The sequence below is a fragment of the Spea bombifrons genome, chromosome 1 (genome assembly GCF_027358695.1).
Source record: "Spea bombifrons isolate aSpeBom1 chromosome 1, aSpeBom1.2.pri, whole genome shotgun sequence".
Classification (NCBI taxonomy): Eukaryota; Metazoa; Chordata; class Amphibia; order Anura; family Pelobatidae; genus Spea; species Spea bombifrons.
Window position 1 is genome coordinate 159,488,772 of NC_071087.1, and position 24,726 is coordinate 159,513,497.

General features: G+C 42.8%; 1 protein-coding gene across 1 annotated transcript in view; it reads right to left on the minus strand.

Moving 5' to 3' along the window:
* CTIF (cap binding complex dependent translation initiation factor) overlaps positions 1-24,726 on the minus strand; it is an 83,210-nt gene that overhangs the window by 40,629 nt on the left and 17,855 nt on the right. The window contains exons 3-7 of the mRNA XM_053448241.1: positions 23,644-23,724; positions 19,589-19,662; positions 19,130-19,234; positions 17,867-17,942; positions 3,466-3,542 (exon numbers count right to left, since the gene is read on the minus strand). Of these exons, the coding sequence (XP_053304216.1) occupies positions 3,466-3,542; positions 17,867-17,942; positions 19,130-19,234; positions 19,589-19,662; positions 23,644-23,724 (413 nt within the window). The remainder of the gene's footprint in view (positions 1-3,465; positions 3,543-17,866; positions 17,943-19,129; positions 19,235-19,588; positions 19,663-23,643; positions 23,725-24,726) is intronic.

Here is a 24,726-nt window from a genome sequence, read left to right on the forward strand (position 1 = left end):
GGGGGTTTGTAGACCTTGTGTAAAAATGGAGCTAAAGGCGTGTAGGGTCATGGATACCCCAAAACAGCCTTTAGTGTGGGGGGGGATGGTCCATGCCGGGGCCACAGGTCCCAGACGTCTCTCCGCACAGGGATTATTTACAGGATTTATACTTGGCTGGATGTATGATGGATAAATCCGATGGAGAAGGGAGCGCTGACGATCCGGCGTTTAGTAAAACAATAGTTATTACCGATAGGAAGTCGCGTCCGCAGGGATACCTTTTTTTCCCACGTTTTTATGGATTTGCCGTTTCCATCGGGCATTTTTATTCTATGGATTCGTCTGCATCCTTCTTCCCCGTATAGAACGCATTTCCTTAAAGAAATCGGGGAGAATAAACACACCCTTCTGTGTTTATCAATTCCAGAACATTTTAGGAAAAAACCTATTCAACGCCGGAGAGGCAAAAACACATTGTTACGGAGAATAAGAATGTCCCGTGTCTGTCGGATCCTCTTATAACTCAATTTCCTGGAATTTACCCCCGTTTACGGCAGGCGGAGACGTGATCAGACGGCTGCCGCGCTCTTCCCGCCGCGCCGGGGGGCCAGGGTGAGGAGAAGATTGTTTATTACAGTCTACGGCGGCTTCGGTGGAGCGGCCACCTTTATTCACTAAGTATCCTTTAACACGCATGTTACGTGTGCAGCTCGCGATTCTACCCCTGCAGTCTTTTAAAGGCTCCGTTCCACCTTTTAACGGCATTTTTATGCATTCGAAACAGAACTCCTGGTTCCTGCCGAACGCCCAAAACTTTCTCTAAAACAACTCTATAATAATAGTTTTATTATATTACAATTTGCCTTATTCATAATTTTGGCCAGGAACACCTTATTGTCACGTGACACAAAAGTTGGCACTGATAGGCCGTTGCCGTAGAAGCTGAAAATGCTTTTATTGTGATTAACCTCCAAGGTGGGGGATCTCCCTTGAACGCGGCCCATTTAAATTGCTATACTGGCCTCTTGTAGTTCTAAGGCAGAGGCCAGCATATATATATAACGCCGTATCTCCTGGAAGACCCCCTTGGCATGAAAGGGACCGGGGACGTGGCCCTGCATCAGGCCCTGGGCAGCTTAATGGTCCAATGCAGGGGTAGGTCTTGGAGAAAAAGAGATGTAAAATATAGTATATATAGTATATATCTGTTATCACAGTCCATTAGTACAGCGAGTTGCATGGCTTCAGTGGCAGAGTTACCGACCGCGTACCGAAGTACACTTCCTGTTCCAGTAGAGGCAGTTGGGGGAGGAGCTTAGTGAAACAGAAATCTCATTTTCCAGCACCAATAGCTAAGGAATGCCTGCACCGACTCACATGTCCTAAAAAAAACACGAGTCCGTGCTAAACGTAAAGTCCGGAAGCGACTTTCCCTGCTTTAAATGCCATAAAGAAATGATAAGACATCGGTGCTCCTTTCGCCTTTATATTTACCGGTAATAATGCATTAAAACATGGCGGCTTATCAGACATAATAACGGGAAGATCTGCGTTGCAATTCAGTTACACGGGCCTAGCGTGTTCCACAACGCATCGCGAGGAGGAAACGAAAAACAGACCGTTTTCCATCGGACTAAGTATATAATTCCTTTAAATCTTTGCGCGGAAAGGGGGAGCGCGGCCGCCCCGCACGGCGATTCAAATGACTGCTATAGACTACTACGCGGAATCGGGTCCTGTGTCTTATAATAAAAAAAATCATAAAAGGACGTCAACGTTAACAGAATATCTTTAGGGCGCCGGCTTAATGGGGGAGCTCCCCAAATCTCGTCCCTGGTATGTATGTTTGACGCCATACATTGCACGCTGCGTTACGTGTCACACGCTTGGGGCTATGTTCTAATCACCTGGGGTAGTTTGTCATTGGGTGTGATTTAAAATAATTTTTACTGACTGGAGCTATATAAATAAATATAATAAAATAATTTTTTTTTAAAAAAAAAACATAAATAGGCGTTAGTACACTAAACATAAAAAAAAGATAATTATGATTTAACATATGGTAAAATACAAAAAAAAAACCCAACTCTAGTCACTAGGATGTAATTAAAAAAAAAAAACTAGTCATAAGCCAATCTTGCTCAATATTGCCCAACATTTTTTTTAAAAAATCGTAATAAAAAAAAAAAAAAAGACCCTTCATTGCCTATTGTCATCAGAAAGTGAAGAGGATTAAGGATCTAGATCTTACATCCAGCCCTCCTCAGGCTGGCTTACTGTAATGGGATTTGCGCTCCTACGGTAGCCATGGCCCCCCGACTGGGAATAAAATGAAAGAAAAAGAAGCCGCACATTCCACGCCGACGGCCCCGACTGCATAAACCTGGTTTCTATCAACCTCACGCGTCCGCCTTGACATTTCTGTTCCGGGTCCAAATCACGTGCGCGAAAGAATGCCTTCAAATGAATTGCCTTTAATCATGAAAAGGAATAAAGCAAGTTACGGGCATGCGTCTGACATATAAAGAAAGTCCGCCCGTCTTCTGGTGGGAAGGGCGCGGATCTGGGGGTAATGGGTACCATATGGGGCGCTTGTCCTCACATTGCTTTGTTGGAGATAGACCGGTGACAGTTGACGTTGTTGATACAAAGCAATGCTGGGGCAAAGTTCGAAAAAGTTTAAAATGTGTAATTATTCATTTTTACTACTAAAAAACCCCATCAACAACCCATTTTTTTTCTGGGAATACCAAAATTTGAATAAAGAGCCTCCAAATAGTTGGGCAGCGGTGGGGATAACGAGTACGGCGATTAAAACAGTTTTAGGAGCCAATATCTGCCTACTGTGTCATATCCGACGATCAGTCCCCTTATTATAACATGGACTAGGAGAGAAGCCACCATCACACCTGCGCATGCACGTGCGACCCTTTTCCATTCTACGTCGTCTTGCTTTGGTCCATCGTATGGAGTCCATCCACCCCCTGCAGACCCCTAGACTCCCGATGCCACCTTCCAAACACTGCAGTTCCAAAAGTACTGATTTCTGGGGCGTTCAGCAACAAAAATCATCATTATCTTCTCTCATAATTATTACATTTTATTTCTAGAGCACCAGAAGTACAACCCAGCTCGTGAAAAATAAAACTCCTTGAGCTGGAGAACCTCCCGCCTAAATGTCCCCTCTGGAACCATCAAATAGTCGTCGCTATGACAGAAAACACGGAATTCTGACGGCTTCCAAAAGCCGATTCTGGCATTTCGAGCCCTAAAAATAGGGTTTGGAGCCGCTGGTTGAACGCACGCGGCCGCTGGCTATACTCGATGATGATGATGTGGAAGTCCAGAAGGCAGAGACGCGTCTCCAGTGTCCTTAATAAAAGGTATTTTAAGGGAGGCGCCGACCCCAAGAGCTGACAGCCAGTCCTGGCAATAATGGCGTTAAAAGAAAAAAATCCCCAAACCAGCGGTTCTGCCTCTTACCTGCGATCGTTTCGCTTCCGCCTGAATAACTTTTTGGTTTGTGCGATCTCCGCCTCGTGAGGAGCTTGGTGAAAGCCCTACAGGAGAAAGGAAGGCGGGAAAATCATTTAGACCACATAATCCGTTAGATCGGAGGAGAGTGAAGTTATGGGGAAAAAATACAGTAAGAATTAACGGGAAAAGCAGTTTATCATCAAATGAACTTAAAAGAAAATGTAAGGATGATAGGATTATGCAAAAGAATTCGAGTTCCTGGACAAGTAAAAAATAAGAAAAAAAAAATAAATACAAAAAAAGAAATTTCATATGGAGATTCTGTAAAAACAAATTTTATGTGGAAGAATTACGCAAATTTTACAATATTGTTCCAAACGAATCCATGAATACTGCGTGATGTCTAAACGATCGTCCCTCACAGCTATGGTTGGGATTTAGTCGTCTCGGAGGACATTTTTAGCTCGATTTTAACGTGAAGATTCCTTTACACTCCCTTAAAGCTCGAGTATCAGATAAAAAAAACAATTAATCCAGCTGTAGTTTTTGCCCCATAATATTTTTAGACAGCTGCATATGAGCCGTTTGTAGGAGTTCTCGCTCTGTTACCTGATCCCCGATCTACTAAACACCCCGACTCCTTATCATACTGCCTGTGGGGAACAACAGAATGGCTCTGTCTTAATCACCCAGTCAGACACTTTGACTAATGAAAGTCTATGGAGGAACGGACTTCATTAGCATCGCCATAAAGCATCAGCTCAGTGTGGGGTTTGAGCCGGGAAAGTCACCCAAAATATCACATGACCGACAGCAACGGCCGCCTCCAGGTCTGCAGATAAACAGGGTTATATTACTGTATACAGTGCTGGGGGTTATATTACTGTATACAGCGCTGGGGGTTATATTACTGTATACAGCGCTGGGGGTTATATTACTGTATACAGCGCTGGGGGGGGTTATATTACTGTATACAGCGCGGGGGGTTATATTACTGTATACAGCGCAGGGGGGTTATATTACTGTATACAGCGCGGGGGGTTAAATTACTGTATACAGCTCGGGGGGGTTATATTACTGTATACAGCGCGGGGGGGTTATATTACTGTATACAGCGCTGGGGGGTTATATTGCTGTATACAGCGCTGGGGGGTTATATTACTGTATACAGGGCTGGGGGTTATTACTGTATACAGCGCTGGGGGGTTATTTTACTGTATACAGCGCTGGGGGGTTATATTACTGTATACAGCGCTGGGGGGGTTATATTACTGTATACAGCGCTGGGGGTTACATTACTGTATACAGCGCTGGGGTTACATTACTGTATACAGCGCTGGGGTTATATTACTGTATACAGCGCTGGGGGTTACATTACTGTATCCAGCGCTGGGGGGTTTATATTACTGTATCCAGCGCTGGGGGGTTTATATTACTGTATACAGCGCTGGGGGGTTACATTACTGTATACAGCGTTGGGGTTATATTACTGTATACAGCGCTGGGGGGTTTATATTACTGTATACAGCGCTGGGGGGGTTATTGCTGTATACAGAGCTGGGGGGGTTATTGATGTATACAGCGCTGGGGGGGTTATTGATGTATACAGCGCTGGGGGGGTTATTGCTGTATACAGCGCTGGGGGGGTTATTGCTGTATACAGCGCTGGGGCTGCCCTTTAAGAAGGCATAAACTCAATATTTCTCAATATTAATTCATCTCTTTTCGAGAGCTTTCGCTAACAAACGGAACAGAAAAACCTCACCATGTGTTTCTCAAGAGTCTCAGAGTCCAATGTTTAGAAATTCACGTGTTTTATGCAAAACGGGCCATCAAAAAAAAAAAAAAAAAAAAATAAACCCCAGCGCTTTCAACATAGAAATGTCTGCTTTTATTTACAACAAAAACTTTGGACGCGATACAGAAACAGCTCATTAAAAAAAGCTTTGCTTGGACATGTAAAGACTGGATCCTCAAAACGCGGCTCCTCCATAAACATCCCCTCTGATAAGTATTTCCGCCGCGACTTTAAAAAATAAAAAACAATTAAAAAAAAACCCCGCTTCAGATGCCCCTTTCTTTCGGCGTTTCTATCTGTTTACACGCGGGGGAGTTTACGATAACAGCGGCGAAAATATTCCAAGTTAAACAGGATTGAAAGTCAACAAGGACCGATCATGCTCCTGGCTTCCCACTAACGCGGGGGCCGCGGGGGACCCCCGAGCGCCCCTATCAGCAAAGCAATGTTGGTTTTAGTCAATAGAGCGTAAAAACTGCAGAGAGTTATTTTGTTGCTAAAAACAAAGATATTATTTTGTTTCCAAATGTTTACTCAACAATAAAAAAATAATAATTCACATAAACGAGTAAGAAAAAATAAAAACAAGCCGAAATCACAAGTTTTTACTTAAACCAAGGACGTGTCCGTTCTATTTGACTAATTTATATTTTGACTAAACCCATTTAGTATGAAGCTATTTTCATATTTAATTTGTTAAATATAATATATATATAAATAACATATATATATATATATATATATATATATATATATATATATATATATACACACACATATATACACACACATGAAATATATACACATTATATATACATACCGTTTATTTAAATTTGTTAAATAAGAAAAAAATATACAATTCTGCACCGAATTTTGCAAAAAATAAAGAAAATGCCTCTCTTTAGACGGAGAAGGATCTGGATACAATCGCTTTAAATTTATGTGATGTCGCTTTTGTAGGCGATTTGGGGGATTCTACAGAACGCCCCCCGTATTTATTTTTGCCTTCACCAGGCCATGTGTTGGGCTGAAGGCACCTCTCCTGCGCACGATGTACTTCCCCCGGTCAGCTGCAGAGCTGGCGAGTGCCGCTATTAAGACGCGTGTCGGCAGAAAACGCTGCCATTGGTTTCAATGAGAGCACTTTCCTGCCGCTGATGATCTGCTTCAAGCAGCCAATCAGGGCCAAGAATAGTTGGGTTGCCGAGGAGAAGAGCAGTGCAGCCGCTAGCTCAGGTGAGTTAGAATGCTTATAAAATTAAATTACTCTCACAGGGTCAGGGTTATTCACGTACTTTCCTCTGTAGAGGGGGCATCAGAGACCCTAAACCGCTCTTTTAACCCCCTAAGGACAACGGGTGGTCTGTAAACCCATTAAAAACCAATGCATTTTGAGCCCGTACATGTACGGTCTTTGTCATTAAGGGGTTAATGTAAATATTGCTATTAAATGACTTGCGACAGATTCATGTCCGGCACTGAATACAGTCAAACGCGCGCACACCTTCTCGAAATATAAGGGTTAAAAGGGATTATTTTCACTCAAAAATTTTAAATCTATAATAAATTGCATTCATCTGAATTTATGAAACGCAGGAGATTCGTTGTAAATAAACATTCATCACAACAACGGCTCAGCATTTCAGCATTTCTTAAAGTTATATTATTATTTATTGTAATTATTCCATATTATTATTCTCTAAAGTTTGTTTTATTCTTCAGATCGATGCCGTTTGACAGATCGGGAAGTAAAGCGGGTAGTTACCGAGAAACGGCCATCGGTTTTACTAGAAATACTTAATTTGAAAATAATTTAAAAATCCATCAAGTCCGAGCCCGACATTTTTTCCCGCGTCCGATGATGACACGAAGTGTTAAATATAGCCGGGCCGAACGCACGGCGGTCTCATATGTAATCAGCAGCCAGCGATTTGTGTTTTTTTATTTTGGCCGGACAGCTTCTTCTGCTCTACTTTCCATTCCGAGGGAGATGGGGACGGAGGAGTAGAAATCCTTGACCTGAATTAAAGGCGAACGAGACCCAAACAATTCACGGAAACGAGGCTTTCAAATATTTCCTTCCCGGCCAAAGACAGCAGTGTTCGATTCCTTCTCATCCATTCCAACGACAAAGACCCCCTATATGGGAAACATCCCAGCAAGCCTTCCAACAAAAGGATATATATATTATATATATATATATACACACACACACACACACAATTATGTAATATATTTATACACACATGTAATATATATATATATTACATAATTAAGCGCTGCATAAATTGCTGGCACTATATAAATCAAAGGCACTAAATCCCCGCAAAATAATTTGAACATATTTTGTTACATTATGAGCATTATTCCTCCCCATTTACATATTCCTTCCCTTTCCAATAGTTGGAAAAGGACTTCAGAATAGGAGGTTGGATTTTAGCAATCTTTGCCTCGGATCTCTTAAAATTCCCCAAATAAACCAATGTACTTAGACTACAGGTGTTGGGGGAGACATTTTGCCCATATATATCGATACACATCTATACATTAATCTATATTCACACGATTCACCATTATTCACCATTATACTCGTTAACCAACACCGATGGCGCCAACGTGCAAGGAGCACAGTAGCGGCAGTGAAAGTCTTGGGCTGGATTGCTTTGTTTCTATTACTTGACAGATACGTTGTTGCCCCCGACCTCTTGCCCTTTAACTTCCTTACATATCGTATAGTAAGGAGGGCCGGAGGGGGCCGTATGGTCTCCTGATTGTCTAAGGATCTTACGCTGCTCTCCCGGAAGATCCCAAGATAAGTCGACTAAATGCGGACCACTGAGCCGGAGACCACATTTAGCATTAATGACACCTAACGAAAAGTGCGCTTCCTCGTCCGGCCACCAGAGGGCGACCACGTGTACCATTCCAGCCCAATCCCAGTGCTTTCCAGCATATGGCTGGCTGAGTTTCATGGGAGTTATATTTTAGGATTGTCTGCTATAAAACAGCAAGTTCGGATATTATCTGCATTCTATCATCGGCATCCCGGCTCGATTCTCGAGTGTCCATTGTCTGGGGTCTCAGTAAATGGAGAAACCAATATGGCTTCTCCTGCGGGTAGCCAACAACACGTTAATAATTCCCATGTCTTTCTAGTGCCATCGAAAGCCCAGCCTGTGCCGAGTCATGCGCCAGTTGCACAAATATTGGGGGGAAAAACAAGCTCTTTGTGTTTATCCTGTTTTGTAGGCATATGTCAATCTGTGTTGAGCCAGACCACAATACCACCAATAACTCCATTCAGGTCTTTTGCCAGGAGGTCAATCACGCGATATACTCTGCGATCAAATAAATCCTCCGCTAACCGGAAACACGCGGAATGAAGCTGCAGCTGTACGCTTTAAATTGGGCAACGAATGGAAAGATTTAGACAAATATCCGTAAATATTAACGGGTCGTTAGCAGCTACAATGCTTGCGCTCGTGTATCCGTATTTGCATTAATTTTATATAAATTTATTGCTACTAATAAAACTATAGTTTTGATTAAAAGGTTTCTATTTTTAGGTTTATAAAATTACATTTGTAGCTCCTAAATATCTTAGCAGCTAAATTAAATATGAAGCACGCTGGAAATCACCCAGCGCCAACATAAATTAAATAAATAATATTAAACAAAAATTACTTAAAAATAAAATAACTAAAAATAAACAAAAATAATAACTATAATATTAAAGATAATAATAATAATAATAAATAATATTAAATAGTATTAAATATAATATTATTTTTAATATTTTTAATAAAAATAATGAATAATAATAAATCCAGTGAAAATTCTGATGGGGAAAATCATTGTTTTTTTCCCCAGAATGGCTTCGGGAGGAAGGCTGGAGGTTAATATAAATTCCATAGGTCGTGGAGGGGGGGGGCGTCCGTTCGGAGAGATGCTGCGCAGGTCGCATTTCCTTAGTCTGGCAATCGAAAGCTGACGGATCGCGGTTATTAAGGAAGTCAGACTCTGGATGTATTTGCCGCAGCTGGATATATATTATATTAACCCTCGCAACTCCCTCCCAAACAGCTGCATCCCCTGTAAGCCGCAGGTCTATTGTGTCCCAAAACTTTCACTCAATCTTCTGGGATCAATTTAAACGAGATCTTTTAACTAGCGATTATCAAATATTTGGCAAAAAATAAATAAAAGTAATAATTAAATACAACGCGCTTCCTAACGTACGTTTGTATAAAGACTGCAGCAAAAAATTAGATATAATAAAAATAAATATATATAAACTAATCTGCATTGTGCGGAAAGCCTGGTCGCCCCCCCCCCAAAAAAAAACATACAGTCCTGGCTAAAAAAATAAATAAATAATAATAAAAATATATATATATTACTTATTTTAATCTGTAAACCCTATTGAGTCCAGTTGACCATAACGAACCTTTATAACATAATACGTGGTAACACCTGACATTCTCCTTAATTCGGGAGAATCGGATGAAATCTCCCTTTTAACCCATCCTTCCCCAATGGCTCAGTTTGAAGAGACCCGTCTCCTCCCGCGCATACTTGGAAGGAGGCCGACGTGTATTTTTGGAAGGTTCTGATACTAATGAGTGTGGAATGCGGACCAAATAACTGAGTCACCTGCTATACATGGGGGGGGCAAAGACCCCCCCCCTAACCCAACGAGTCCTGGTACCGGTCCGGCTAACTTTCACCCCGAGAGCGTCGCGCAAGTCCGTCCCGGGGGACTCGTCCGCACAATGGAAGGAAGAGGGTGTAGGAGGGAGGTTCATGCCGGTGACCCACGTATTGTCCCGAGGCCAGGAGAACGCTTCCTCTGGACCGGTAGAGCCCATGCGCGGCTCTCCCCGGCCAGGAGTCACACAGCGTCACGTCGCTTTCTAGAGACAGAACGACCCATTGACAAGAGCCTGCGGCTGATCACGTACGCCGAGCGGCGGCCGGAGGAAACCTCGCAGCACAAAAATCCTGTCTGATTAATTGTTTGAGTGAAACTTGGCAAACGTAGCCGAGAGCAGCAATGGGGAGAAAATACCGGGGTTATTACGGAAGCACAAAGAGGCGAGCGCGGGGCATTATTTAATGTGTGAACGAGATAGAACGGGGCAAACGCTATAATCTGGAATATTTATTTCCATGTAAGGGTGCACAATGTATGCATCATCTCTCTAACACCCAAAGGGTTAAAGGGGCACAGGAGAAAGTCCAGGGGACAGGATGGGGTTAATTCTAACCTATTGTGCATATTAATTACATGTTTACCTTAAAAAATACTTTACATTCATTAACAGGCTGTGGATAGCGATCTCCGGTATAACGGGAAACGGGACAAATAAGGACGATAAAAACGTATTATGGGCCATATTGTGGTCTGGCTCAATGCAGACAAGCTTTCAAATGACTGGTGACCAAGATATATACCGCCGGTGGTCGTGTCATATACAACATGTTCTGCTTACATATACGCTCACTGGCCACTTTATTAGGTACCCCTCGCTAGTACCGAGGGGTCGGACCTCCTTTGCCTTCATTCTTCGTGGCAGACTTTCTACAACGTGCTGGAACATTCCTCAGAGATATCGGTCCGTATGGACATGATGACATCACGCGGTCGCTGCAGGTTTGTCGGCTGCACATCCATGATGCGAATCTCCCGTCCCCCGCATCCCGAAGGTGCTCTATTAGATTGAGATCCGGTGACTGCGGAGGCCGTTGGAGTTCAGTGAAGTCATCGTCATGTCCAAGAAACCAGTTTGAGATGAACGCTGCTAAACTTTTATTTCTGATGACATCAGTTATATTAACCCCATAAATAACACGCGGGCCAATGAACAGCATCATTTTCAGTAATAACTGATAATAATGATATGATGTAACTCAAGGTCTGCCACGATGTAACTCGAGACCCGGTCTGAAACGCAGGCTTAAGGTCAGTGTGAGTTGAACCGATGTAAACGAAGGACCGAGCGTACGGCGTACATCCCATCGCACCTGCGACGGGCGTCAATGAAAAGCGACGTGAAATCAATAGTAATGAATTTTATATAAGCGAATGTTTCGCGGGCATTGATTTTGGGAGGTTTGTTAGATTACGAGTCGTTTCGACTTTACACCTCCTGAAAAATACACTCAAAGGGTTAAAGAGGTGAAACTGGGGACAAAATACAACAGAATAAACTACCGGTCAAACATTTGGGGTCAATTAGAAATGCTCTTTTTTGGGGAAAAGCAAATTTTGGCCATTGAAATAACATGAAATGGATCAGAAATCCGGCGCAGACGGGGTTAATGCTGTAAATGACTATCGACCCTTTTGCGATTATGTTACAGAGAGAACCCCCCAACCAGTTTTAAATTTTATTTCTGGTATCAGATTAAAAATAAGTTTTCAAAATTATTGAGCCGTTTTCTTTATTTTTGTAGTTGTAGTTTTTGCCCCATAATATAATGTTTTCAGGCAGCTGCATATCAGCCGTTTGTATGATTCTCGCTCTGTTATCTGATGCCCGATCTACTAAACCCCCCGACTCCTTATCATACTGCCTGTGGGGAACAATAGAATGCCTCAGTCTAAGTCAGACACTGAATAATGAAAGTCTATGAAGGATGGACTTCATTAGCATCGCCATAAAGCATCAGCTCAGTGTGGTGTTTGAGCCGGGAAAATCACCCAAAATATTACATGACTGACGGCAACGACACCTCCAGGTCTGCAGATAAAGGAGTTTATTAAAGACAAAATGAGATAAAACCAGGTTTCTGCCATGTTACCGTAAACAGCGCTGGGGGTTATATTACTGTATACAACGCTGGGGGTTATATTACTGTATACAGCGTTGGGGGTTATATTACTGTATATAGCGCTGGGGGTTATATTACTGTATACAGCGCTGGGGGGTTATATTACTGTATACAGCGTTGGGGGTTATATTACTGTATACAGCGCTGGGGGTTATATTACTGTATACAGCGCTGGGGGTTATATTACTGTATACAGCGTTGGGGGTTATATTACTGTATACAGCGCTGGGGGTTATATTACTGTATACAGCGCTGGGGGTTATATTACTGTATACAGCGCTGGGGGTTATATTACTGTATACAGCGCTGGGGGTTATATTACTGTATACAGCGCTGGGGGGTTATATTACTGTATACAGCGCTGGGGGGTTATATTACTGTATACAGCGCTGGGGGGTTCACACGCAGCGTGATACATTGTTCCGTGATCTTTGTCCCGTGTTCTGAAAGGGAGTCCCAAATTCCAGCTGTGAGCCGGTCACGTTCCTGCCGCCTCGTAACGAGACGTTTACCTGCCGGCTACAGACAGGAAGCTCGTCTTGTGAGGACTTCGAGTTCATTTTATTGTTAAAAAAAAAAAAAACCCAAACATCTATTTATAAACCGACGAAGGAAATGCTAAAGAAAAAAGGAAAAAACGAAGACTTTCCTCTTAATGGAAGGGATTTCAGGAACAGGAAAGGCTCGGGGAGCATTATTTCCGCGGCCGGCTACGAAACGTTGGCCCCGGCAGACAAAACGATTTTTTCTCAAGATAGATAAAATTCTACTTTGATTTCCCACAGAAACAAACACCCGGGGGGGGGGGCAGTAGGAAACAATAGGGAATAAAGGAAAGCGTCGCGAGGTTTTTAGTAGACAAAGAAAGCCTTTCCAGCCCCGAACCAAGAGCGGCAAAAATAAACATTTTTAAAGGCTTCATTACAACAATGGTTGAGGTCCTGCTCACATGGTACATACGTGACACACGGGACCCCTGGATTCGCCACGCAGTCTGCTGCGTACGTGCGAGCGTGGCCCCCCGCGGCCCCCCGGACACGCAGCATCCGCCGGCTTTTCCCAGGATTGTTTTTATTTTTTACGAGTAAAGGCTCCAAGGCGCGCACGTTCACACAACCCACCGCCGCTCTATTCTTTATCACAGCGTCTGTCGTCGGTTGCTACGGCGATAAGCCCACGTTCCAAACTTTGCACCAGACTCACATTTTTTAGGTATAACCCCCATATGAGATTGCTGGCTCTGATCGCTGCTACGGCGACCCCTCGCGAAGGAGCCGTGCGCTGCAGCTTCTCCTAAAGAAATTTCATCCTCCCCTACACAATAATGAACACGGATAAAAGGGGTTACAAAGTATTTAATACGCATTCTTCGTCGGTGGGGCTGCATGGGTCTCTAAACCGTCCCTTTAACCCTCTAGAGAACGCGTTTCATGTTTTGTCTAAGAGAAGAGACGGATTTAAGCAGCCAATCAGGAGCAGGGAGAGAGAGGCGCTGTACGTCCGGAGATATAACGGGCCGTACGCGCGGTGTTATGGCTGCCCCGGCGTCCCGGGAACCGCTGCGGACACTTAATGAAAGCTAAAGCAAACATTCGGCTCTGTTTGGGGTCTTCGGAGGCAGCGAGGGAAGTTCTTCCAACAAAATACAATGCATGTCAATCACGGGGCACCTCCAGGGGCAGTGCAAACCCCGCACCCCCAGACCCCCGATGGGGCAAGAGAAACAGGGGCCAAACGCTCTACAAGCACCACAGAGACCTACAGAGAAAGTATTACTTTACTGGGAAGGTGGTAGATAAGCGGAGTAACCTCCCATCAGAAGTGGTAGAGGGTAATGCAGCCAGGCAAATAATTCATGCATGCAGGGGCGTAATTAGAAACCATAGGGCCCTGGTGCGAAAATTGCCAAGCAACATGTCCCACGGTGTCACCTTTGCCCCAAACAGCTTGTAAATTGCTCCCAAGCAGCTTATCAGTGCCATCCTAACCCCCCAAACAGTCTGTTTGTGCCATCTACGCCCCTAGTTTGTCTGGGACATCATTGCCCCCAAACAACTTGTCTGTTTCTTCTTTGCCCCTTACCCTCCCTTTCTAAATAATTTTGAGCCGGTACAGGGAGACAGGAACAAGGGGTTGCCCCAGGCCCCGGTGCAGTTGCGACCCCTGAAGTTACGCCACTTTATGCATGGGATAGACATCCGGCTCCTGAATCTAAGACGAGACCAACGATTAAGGTTCGAGTCTTTACAGCAGGAGAAACGGCGACTAGACGGGGGCCGAATGGGGCCGATCTGCCGGCAGATTATATGTTTCTATGCAAACTGTTAATTTAATCCCACTGCTCGCCCCTTAGCCCCATGGAATTAACCCTTTCACATGCTGTTCTCTAGTGGCAAACAGCTTCATCACTCATCCCGTCGGTAACTTTGGCTGCCGGCTCAGTGATCCCCCCGCCGCGCGATCGTTATGACAGTGATCTGGCGCGCCTGGTGCCAACATGTCTGCAATACTTTGGCTTAGGGCTGGTAATCCAATGTTTGGACGCTCGCAGTCTGTTTACGGTGAAGCCGTAGCTTTGCAGAATTCACAGACCCAGAATAGCTTGCAGCGCGGATAAAGTGACATTACGGGACTCCGCGGCTTCCTACGGGCAGAACCTGGCAGGCTTTTGCCAATCTGTGGCTTATTTGAGGGGTTTTACTGCCCCCTACAGGCAGAAACGTGAAATGCGCAAAACCACAGTATTACATTACATCGTTACTCATAACATTAATCGCAGCCCCATCAAACGTATCCCCGCATAGCCGGGGACAAGGAGGATTCTGTATACGAGGGCCGGAGGACTCCTTAAAGACTGCCGATGTAGTAAAGTTGGTTGTGGCAGGCGAGTAAATGCCCCGTCTTATTATCTTATATACTATTCTGTGTAGGTGTCTGTTTTTTCCAGAGGCTGCCCCCCACTTTGATGTTTATCAAGGGTTAAACATCAGTTTTAAAGGAGCAATATTTACAACAACAACAATTTCCATCCTGCTTTAACCCCTTCAGCACCGGGACGTACCTGGTACTTCCTGGTTACTGGTCACCGGTAGACCGGGACGTACCAGGTACGTCTCCTCCAAAAAACGCCCCCACATCACCACGATCGCGGTGATCGTGGAGGCGCTGCTGCTGCTGTCTGCCCAGGAGTCCTGGGCAGACAGCACAGCCTCTCTAAACCCGCCCCCAAGCCTACGATCACTCCCACGGAGTGATTTTGTAGGCAGAAACAGCGATTGCAGAAAGATCTGCAATCGCGGTTTCAGCTGCCGCAGACAGCTTCAGGGAAGGGGGGGGTGTTGAATGGGTCCCCACACAAGTGTGGGGACCTGACACAACACCCCCCAGCTGCCTGATCGCTCCATGAGAGCGTCAGTGCAGCGTTAACCCCTTCAATGCCTTCAATGCATTGAAGGGGTTAATTCCCGTTTTGTAGGGGGCTCTGCTGCTGGTGGTCTGCCTGGAAACCCAGGCAGACCAGCAACAGCAAAAACGAGCCCCCAGAAGTCCTCTGATCAGTCCTGTAGGACTGATCAGAGAGACTCCTCCCCTACAATCTCCAGTCTATGGGAGATTGTGTCCCAGCTGCCAGAGGCAGCTTCAGGGACAGGGAGACAGGGTTCTTTGGTCTCCACATGAGTGTGGAGACCAGCCCCCCCACCCTCACCCTTCCTCAGTTAACCCCTAGCCCCCTCTTCCTCAATTAACCCCTTCAATGCTGCGATTGTGTATGACCCCCATCGCAGCATTGCAAGGGTTAATATTAGTCCCCACAAGCTTGTGGGGACTAAATGCCAGTCAATGCTGTGCTTCAATGGAGCATCAGCATTGAAAGTTAAAAAAAAAATGTAAAAAAATAATAATAATAAAAAAAATTAAAAAATAAATTAATTTTAAAAAATTAATAAAATAATAATAATAATAATAAAAAAAATAACAGCACTGACCTGAAAGTCCAGGGTGCTTCCAGGTCAAATGCTGGGCTGATCAGATCGCTCCTGGCCAATAGGAGTGATCGGATCATTATGGCAGCCCACGGATGACCCTGCTCTACAAAGAGAGAGGGGGTCATCTAGGGTAATTATGAAAAAACACAAATTATTAATAAATGAAAAAATCATAATTATTACCTGATCACTTGTCGGTGACATTTTAAGTCGCTGATTATTGATCGGTCTCCCTGATTGATGTCAGCGGCCTAAACCTGTCACTTACAAGTAATCTGATAAAAAAAATATTTAAAAAAATGTAAATGCACATGTTCCAGTTTTGCCCTCATAGCTTCCTCAAATAATGCATGAACCATGCATGTGAGGCCTTGTTGGACTCATGGGATGTTGGTGAACAAAATGTGGTGCTTTCTTCCACTGTTGCACTTATGGTGTGCAAGAAATTCAGTGCAACATTGAAATGTATGCGTTAAAAACGCAATAAAATAATTTCCCTGTGAAGTTTGGCAGACATCAGTGAAGAAATGGCTAACTGAAAACTGTCAAAACTACCCTAGTTGAACACCTTGACTTGTCTACTGTTCATAAATATATACTTTTATGGGGTAATTTACAGCGGGGGGCTTCCAAAATGTCCCAAATGGGATATGGGCCCAGGAAACCAACTTCTGAAAATTCCAAATTTGAAAAGTAAAATGCGCATGTTCCAGTTTTGCCCTCATAGCTTCCTCAAAAATTGCATGAACCATGCATGTGAGGCCTTGTTGGAACCGGGGGATGTTGGTGAACACAAGTTGGTGTTTTTTTCTGCAGTTGCACATATTCTATACAAAATATAATATAAAATCTAAAGCAACATTGCATCATATGCAAAAAAACCAAAAAAATATAAAAATACCTCAAAATTTGGCAGCAATTGGCGATAAAATCCCTGTTTGAAAAGTGTCAAAATGACCCTAGTTGTACACCTTGACTTATCTACTGTTCATAAACATATAATTTTGGGGGGATAATCAGTATCTGTGACAACTATTGCAGTTATTAAACTACCATGCCAAATTTGAAAAAAATTACATTTCAAAAACGTAATGCATGCCTTGCAATATTTTCCCCTATACTGGTTAAAATAGATAAAAATCCTGGCCATGTTGGGTGGTTTCCAAATCAGGACAACTTAATGAATATATTTGGGATAATTTTTTCCCATTGGTTCAATGTGTGTACAATTTGTATGTATACAAAACTGTAAAAAAAATGCGTTTTTTTCATTTTTTCCCCACTTTTTCCAGTTTATTTCAAATAAAACAATGTACTACCCAGCTTAATATGGTTTCAAATGAAAGCCCTACTTGTGCTGAAAAAAACAATATATGATTTGTGTGGGTGCACCACTTGATAAGAGAAAAATTACAGTTGAAGAAAGACATGGCAAAAACACAAAAACGGCTCCGGTCCTTTAGCGACACCCTAGCTTAAAAATCCCGGTCCTGAAGGGGTTAAATACTGTAATGTTGAATGTAAATCTAAACAAAAAATCCAGCCATTATACTTATATATAGATTTTGGAATCTCGCTTATAAATGTCAAACGCCCTTTAAATGGAATATAACAAACTAGTATATAGTCATATAATAACAAGCTGCGTGTAATTATCATAATGTCCACTAGGTGGCGACATGTAACCAGTAATTAGATACACAGCGGAAACACAAAATCAAATCGATTGAACTGGGAATCGCTGACTGGTTACCAGAAAAAAAAACCACAACACACTTTAGACACTTACTGGCCACGTAGGGAGGACTTTTTCGATGTCATTGAGATTAATTTCTCCCCCATCGTCACACTTTCCTTTTCCAAACCTGAAAGAAAAGTGAAAAAAAAAAATAAAAAAAAAAATTTGCGGAGTGTTGAACACGATCGCCGCGTTGTTCCAAAGCCGGTAACACAAATACTTCATTTTTTTTACGATTTTTAAATATATATTTTTTATTTTCCAATATGACAAAAAAAATTTAAAAAACCCTTAATGACGGGCGAAACGCGTATCGGAGGATTCACAGAGACATTTAAATAGAGTATATTTTATGATAGTGTTGCTATTTATGTAATAAAGTATTTATTTTACATTTCACATCACTTTTTATATGATATTTATATACATATACGCCGTACACTCTGCTGGATCCACTCCGCTGCCCTAGGCCAGCACCGCGTTCTTTATCCCTGGAGCCAGGTGACCGGCCCTAGGCAAGGTGAGAGGCTAATTGTAGCCACCTGTTTCTGGTCCATTTTGGATGTGTTGCAATACTGCTCTATGTGATTTTATCCATTTGTAGACATCTCCATTCAAATTCAGTTGGGTGAGTGATCCCCAATCACGTTGATGGTTTGAGTCAGTCTTTGTCTGACTCATCGGAATGTGAGTTTAAAAATGTTTTTTGCTATATTTTATCATACAGAGTGCACTATTATTTTTTTTCATGTCATTTATTCTATATAACCCATTGGGGTGAGGGTGAGTGACGTTTAGATTTACTTCTGTCGCTCCGCTCACTGTTGGTGGGTTGCACCACCAATACCTGTTCCCCAGAAAGAGGGGCCGGCGTGTTTCGGTAAAGTTTTAACGAATAAATCTTATGAAATGTTAAATGCGTTTCTTTGTGATTAAAAAACGATGTTGGATTTTTTTCCATATAGCCATAAAGATTTTTACATTGACTGTGGGGGACTTTCCTGCTCAATCGCCGTGCTTTATGGCTATGCTAATGAAGTCCTGATTAAGCTAATAAAGTCCTTTTCCCCTAAATATAATATAAGAGCTCCTTATACACTGGAATTAGTCATCTTGGTCCCGTGGGGTTTTTAAAGACCCAAATTCCTGCGGTTTACATATTAAAAACATGTAAGAGTCCTACACATGCGCAGGTAGCCATGTTCCAAGGATAAGACGTCTTATTTACTATACATGAAGCCCATCAGCCCGATGCAGAGGAATCAGCCGCTGAAAGCCTTTATTTGCGACATGTTATTTTTTTTTAGACCTTACCCTTCTCGGTCTATCTGGGGCAGAGGGTGCTTTGGGGGATTTCGCAGTTTTCGGTGAAATTGGGTGAAGTCAAGCTTTTCTGGTTGTAAATCCCAGGTTGCTCCACTGAAAAAAAATAAAAAAAATAAAAATAAAATACAAGGTTAAATATTTATAAACAATAATCTAATATAGAAATAGTATTATAATAATATAGATCAGACCCTTTCAGCCCCCACCCAGTCTCCTGCTGTTGCTCTCGTCTTAAATTCAGGAGCCGTATGCCGATCCCATGCATGTTTAAACCCCCTTGCTGTATTAACGTGTACCACATCTACCGGGAGGCTGTTCCACTTATCCACAACCCTCTCAGCAAAGAAAATTTATATCAGTCCAAACAGATTATAGGAGCTTCTATCCAAACGGTTACCATACCGACGGAAACTCGCACAATATCATGAATGAATACAGGAATTTTACCTTATCGAGTCGAACGTGCTTGCAGCCCAGATCTCGGTACCCAGCATGTCAAGGGTGCCATCTTTGTTACCATTCTGTGTAAAAAATAAATGAAGAATAAGGGCGAAGCATCCTTTAGCATTATTCCTAAATAAATATTAACTTAGATACATATTATTAAATATTATCGCTGGTAACTTATCAAGTTGCCAGAATTAACCCCTTAAGGACCAGGTGTTTTTTTTTCCCCTCAGATGATACCATATTTTCATATCATCTAATTTACTAAAAATAAAATAAAAAACCCGCAGACTGGGTGTAAGCGAGCGGACGGGGCCGGGGCTCCAGTAGGAGAGGAAGGAGGGCTTTTTAATGATGCCCAGTAACATTGTGACGGACGCACATCAATGCACAGGCTGCAATGGGTTAAAGGATGTCACATGAATTGTAGTTTTAATCGGTGTATAACGGTCAGAGGCGACCCACTCCTCAGCAGCACCGCCACGGCTACATGCGGCAGGGGACCCGGCACCCACCGATACATCACTACGAGCCGACCAACGACGAGAATCTGAGGTCAGGAAGGCATGAGCCTCGTCGCCATACCCGTGTTGGTGTGAATGAATGCCTCGATATGTAGGCAAAGCAACGACGAAGACCGAGGGGGGAAAGCAATCATTTAACCCCATGATCTGCCAGGCACTTAACTATGTTTCTCTGTGACGTGCCTGGCACCTCATTGGTCCTTACGGGGTTAACATACATGTGTGCTTAATACCATGTGACTGACCTTGATATTGTGTATTCTTAATATTAATATGCGATACTTTATTGAAAACAAATGGCTAAAAGTTAATAATAATAATAATCTGCATATGAATATAAAATATCCAGCATTCAAAAGGTTAAGACAAACATTTATCACTAGAGGGCGCTACACAAATAATGTTATTGTTATTAATAATAATTTACTTAACCCCTTTGCGACTGGAGGGTCTACACCACTAAGTGACCAGAGATTTTTTTTGGCCATTTTTAGCATATCTTTGTACAAATATTATTCCTCCTTTTCCATGTTCGGTGGACCCACAAAAATGTTATATTTTTAAAAGGACAGCTTTATAACACGCTATATTTTAAAATAATCAGTTCCCAAAGCCATTCCCCATGATCATGGATGGTTTGTTTTTTGTTTGTTTCTTTGGGGTCCCTCCTTATATGAATTGACAAAATTGGCTGATTTTGATAAAATTTGTACGATCCCGAAATTTATTTATTTATATTATATATATTATATATATATATATATATATATATATATATATATATTATATATATATATATATACACCGGTATTATATATATATATATATATATATAATATTAAATATATATATATATATATAAAAAAGTTTATTACTGTTTCATTAAACATGCTCTCATATGCACCGTTTGTCTAGGGGGCTGTCAGGGACACCGGGGCGAGTAACAGGCAGGGATCCGATCGCAGTCCGTCCCTCTGTCACCCCCCGGGGCACACGACAGAGGTCGCCCCACACAGCAGCCAAAAACAGGGTATCGTTCTCCTTGGAAAAAGATGAAATCTGGGAACTTTGTAAACCTTAATAATGCATCGCCTCTCATAATAAGCATGCATTATACAACTAGAAAGCCCCAGGGCGTACATCTTTTGAGGTTGAATCACGGCCTTGATCACGTTTAAAAATAAAAAGTCCTGGCGCATGTTGTACCGAGCGATAATATCAAATAACCCGGATACTGGTAATAAAGCGAGAACAGAAAGATCCGTCTGTCGCGTGGACGAGAACAAAAGCGCAATTATTAATAAGAACAAAATGTAGCTGCTGTTATCCATGGTCCTGCATTTTTATAGCGCCATCATATCGGCGGCGCTGTACAAGGGGTTAACAGGACGTAAAAATTTGGACCTACAGAAACATAAGGCGAGGAGGGCCCGCTCAAAGAGCTTACAATCTAAAAGAAGTGTCTTAGAATGCAATTTGTAATCATTAACAACACAGATATTCTCCTATAAGAGAATAATATAACCCCCCTCCCCCACCCTGTAACTGACCCAATCAGATCGCCACTCATATATCTCTTATGTTGCAGCTGTCTTGGAAGAGCTGAAGAAACTTTTAACCTCTTAGGGCTTCGTCGTGACGGGGTTAATCATTTGATGTATGTGTGTAGCTATGTACAATGCACCTGTAGGTGAACTATACATTATACATTATGCAGGGTCGGCCCAGACCATTTAGAAGCAGAAGATCACCTTCAGAGAATAGGTAAGCAGGAGCTTCCCGGGTGAGCCAACGCGGAGCTCTCCTTCCTCCGGGGCAGGGCTAACCTCATGCAGAGGTGGGACTATCCCTAGTGGGTGGGGACTGGGTAGGGCCTAACAACTCCTCCCACCCAGAAAAAACAAGAAAGGGACCCAGAGACCCGAGCTTCACCCAGAGAGACTCCGGGGCAAAACCCAGAGAGATCCCAGGTATGGGAGGAAAGTTACAGCGACCAAAAATGTTAATTTTCTTTCACTTGTTAAACCCCGTTCTAGAATATCTACAATCAACTAGACGTGGATTAAAGTAGATCTGGCAGCCGATTACTCCTCACTACCGTAAAATGCAAAAAAAAAACCCTGGTCTGGAGGAAAGCGATGAATGTAACGAAAAGGTTTGTTTTTCACACAAGAGCTTTGTTTTCTGTAGCGTTAGGGGTGCGGGGGGGTAGATGTTTGCCGACTGAAACGTGGAGATTCTCACCACAAACGCGCCGGGGGGGGCGGCACAGAACCCGGGGGGAGTTGCGCGTTTGGCACGGAAACGCATTACGCCATCTGTCTCGCTGACAAGAGATTCTCTCACATCCCAGCACTTTAATAATTGAGAGAGCGGCGCTGGAACGAGACCTTTTCACATCTCTTCGGCTGTTAGAGACATCACCCAAGTACCAGCCGGTCTAAAACACAACCATCGTTTAATATATTTCACCCCCGTGTCCGTCCAAAGACATGTGGAACCTTCCCACGGCATTACCCCGACCAACTGCGCTGGAAGGCTATTCAACGTATTCTTGTGCATAATCGTTTATTTCTACCTCAATGACGTTTTTGGGTCAAGCTGAACATATTTTGGGTTTTAATTTCCTTGAGATAAAATTATCATATTTGCACTCTTTGTTTAGGGGCCCTTATTCTACCCCAAGACCTATATGGGGCTAAAAGTTACTGGATCAAAAAAAAAAAATCGTTCATAAATATTCAAGTCCAGAAAATAAGGGCATTCCATTTCACTGTATATATAAAGCACTTTTACAGACAAAAAAAACATGATTTTGGATTATATGACCAGTGTCACCGTACAGTGACTTATTGGGAGTTATAAGCATTAAATTATTGCTCTAGACTAACAAACCGCGATTATTTTAGCTCCATCTTTTTATTATATATTTTTTATATATTTATTGTGTATTTGTTCCTTGGCGTTGCAATAAATACAGACACCTGGGGACGATCACCGTAATGCAGTAACGGCTCCAAGCCACCGGGTGGTGCTGGAGGACCTGTAACCTTCGGCAGCGATCCAGGTCCATACCTTCCATAAGACTAAAGCTGGATTCCTAGGCAGACTAGACACTGACTCTAATTGTGACCACGGGCACCCTGCTTATTTCCTGGACTATAACCAATCTAATTATTTGCCAATGGCCTTTACGGTCTTTTATTTGAGTCTGTTTAGTGTTTATCTGTGGACAGGAGATAGATGCTCCAGAATATATCCACAAGGTCTACTATGACCCGTATGGTTTTTTGGATAGACCTCAGCCTCACCCAAGGTACTGAGCCATAGGATGGCAAAAATTCTAACTCAAGCTAGGATCCAGAATCCCTCATCTGTCTCCATTCCACCTTCAATCCCTGCTAATTGAGAATTACTAGTTCTCAGGTTTGCTGAACCTATTATTACATCTAGTGTTAAAATGCCCAATATAATAATGATAAAAAGATAAAAAATAATCAGAGTATATAATAAATAACGTATGAGCGGTACCTGGTTGGGACTGTAGGAAGTTCCTTTCTTCTTCGGGGAGGTTCTGCCGACATCAAACTGATCGGTGCACTCCACGGTCCACTGCAAGAACAGAGCTCACATAAATACAGCCTAAATGTATCAATATATATATATATATATATATACACGCACTACTATATATAACATACATACTCATCATACAGAACAGTCGGATACTTTGTCGTTCCTAACCTTGCCAAGCCTTCCGCGTTACTCTGCGTCAGGACCCGGACAGGGAGCCAAAGTCTTGGAAGAGCCTTTTATAACGATCATAGATACACAGCCAGTGATGCCTCCTTTCTTTAATCACTTTTTGTTGTATTACTTCCACTGCTGGTCTGTTCCGGGTACCTACTACCTTTCTGTAAAGTAGCATTTTCTTACATTAACCCTCATTCTTCCATTCCTCTTTTCTTTTATTAATAATGGTCCCTTGGGGGGGGGTAATTTAACCCCTTGACATTTGTTTCTATCATGCCCCCCCCAGTACCCTACGGTGTAAATATTAAGGTTTCCTCTGGAAATGTATTTATTTCTGTTGGGTATCTCTGGCTCAGCTCATGCAGAGCTCGCAGAGCCAAGTCTGGGGTCCGGCTCATCCCGGGCTCTGCTCGGGGCGCTTAACGGCCGGCTCGCCCACCTCTGCTGGGCGTCACTGTAAACACTTTGGAGACATCTAGGCAAACCCCCAACCGCACGGAAGCCGAGACCCCCGGCAGGGCCATCGCTATCTCAACAATTTCATGTCCTGATGCGATCTCCCTTCCATTCACAGAAGCTGCCTGAACCAATCAGCATTTTTATTTTAAATTCATTTTTATTTAAGTTCATTATTTTTATGTTTTTAATGTTTTTTTGGTTCAGTACAGCTGTGCTAATAATGAGCATTAATAGAAATGCTTGATGAGGAACCGTAATAAAAACTTAAAAGGCCACTGGATTTAAAGATTTGGCATAAAAAGTGTAACATTAACAGAGCCACCTCCTGCTTCCCTGATTCTCCTGGTTCAGTCGTGAAGCCGCTAGGAGCACACGTGACGCTCACACGTGACGCTCACACGG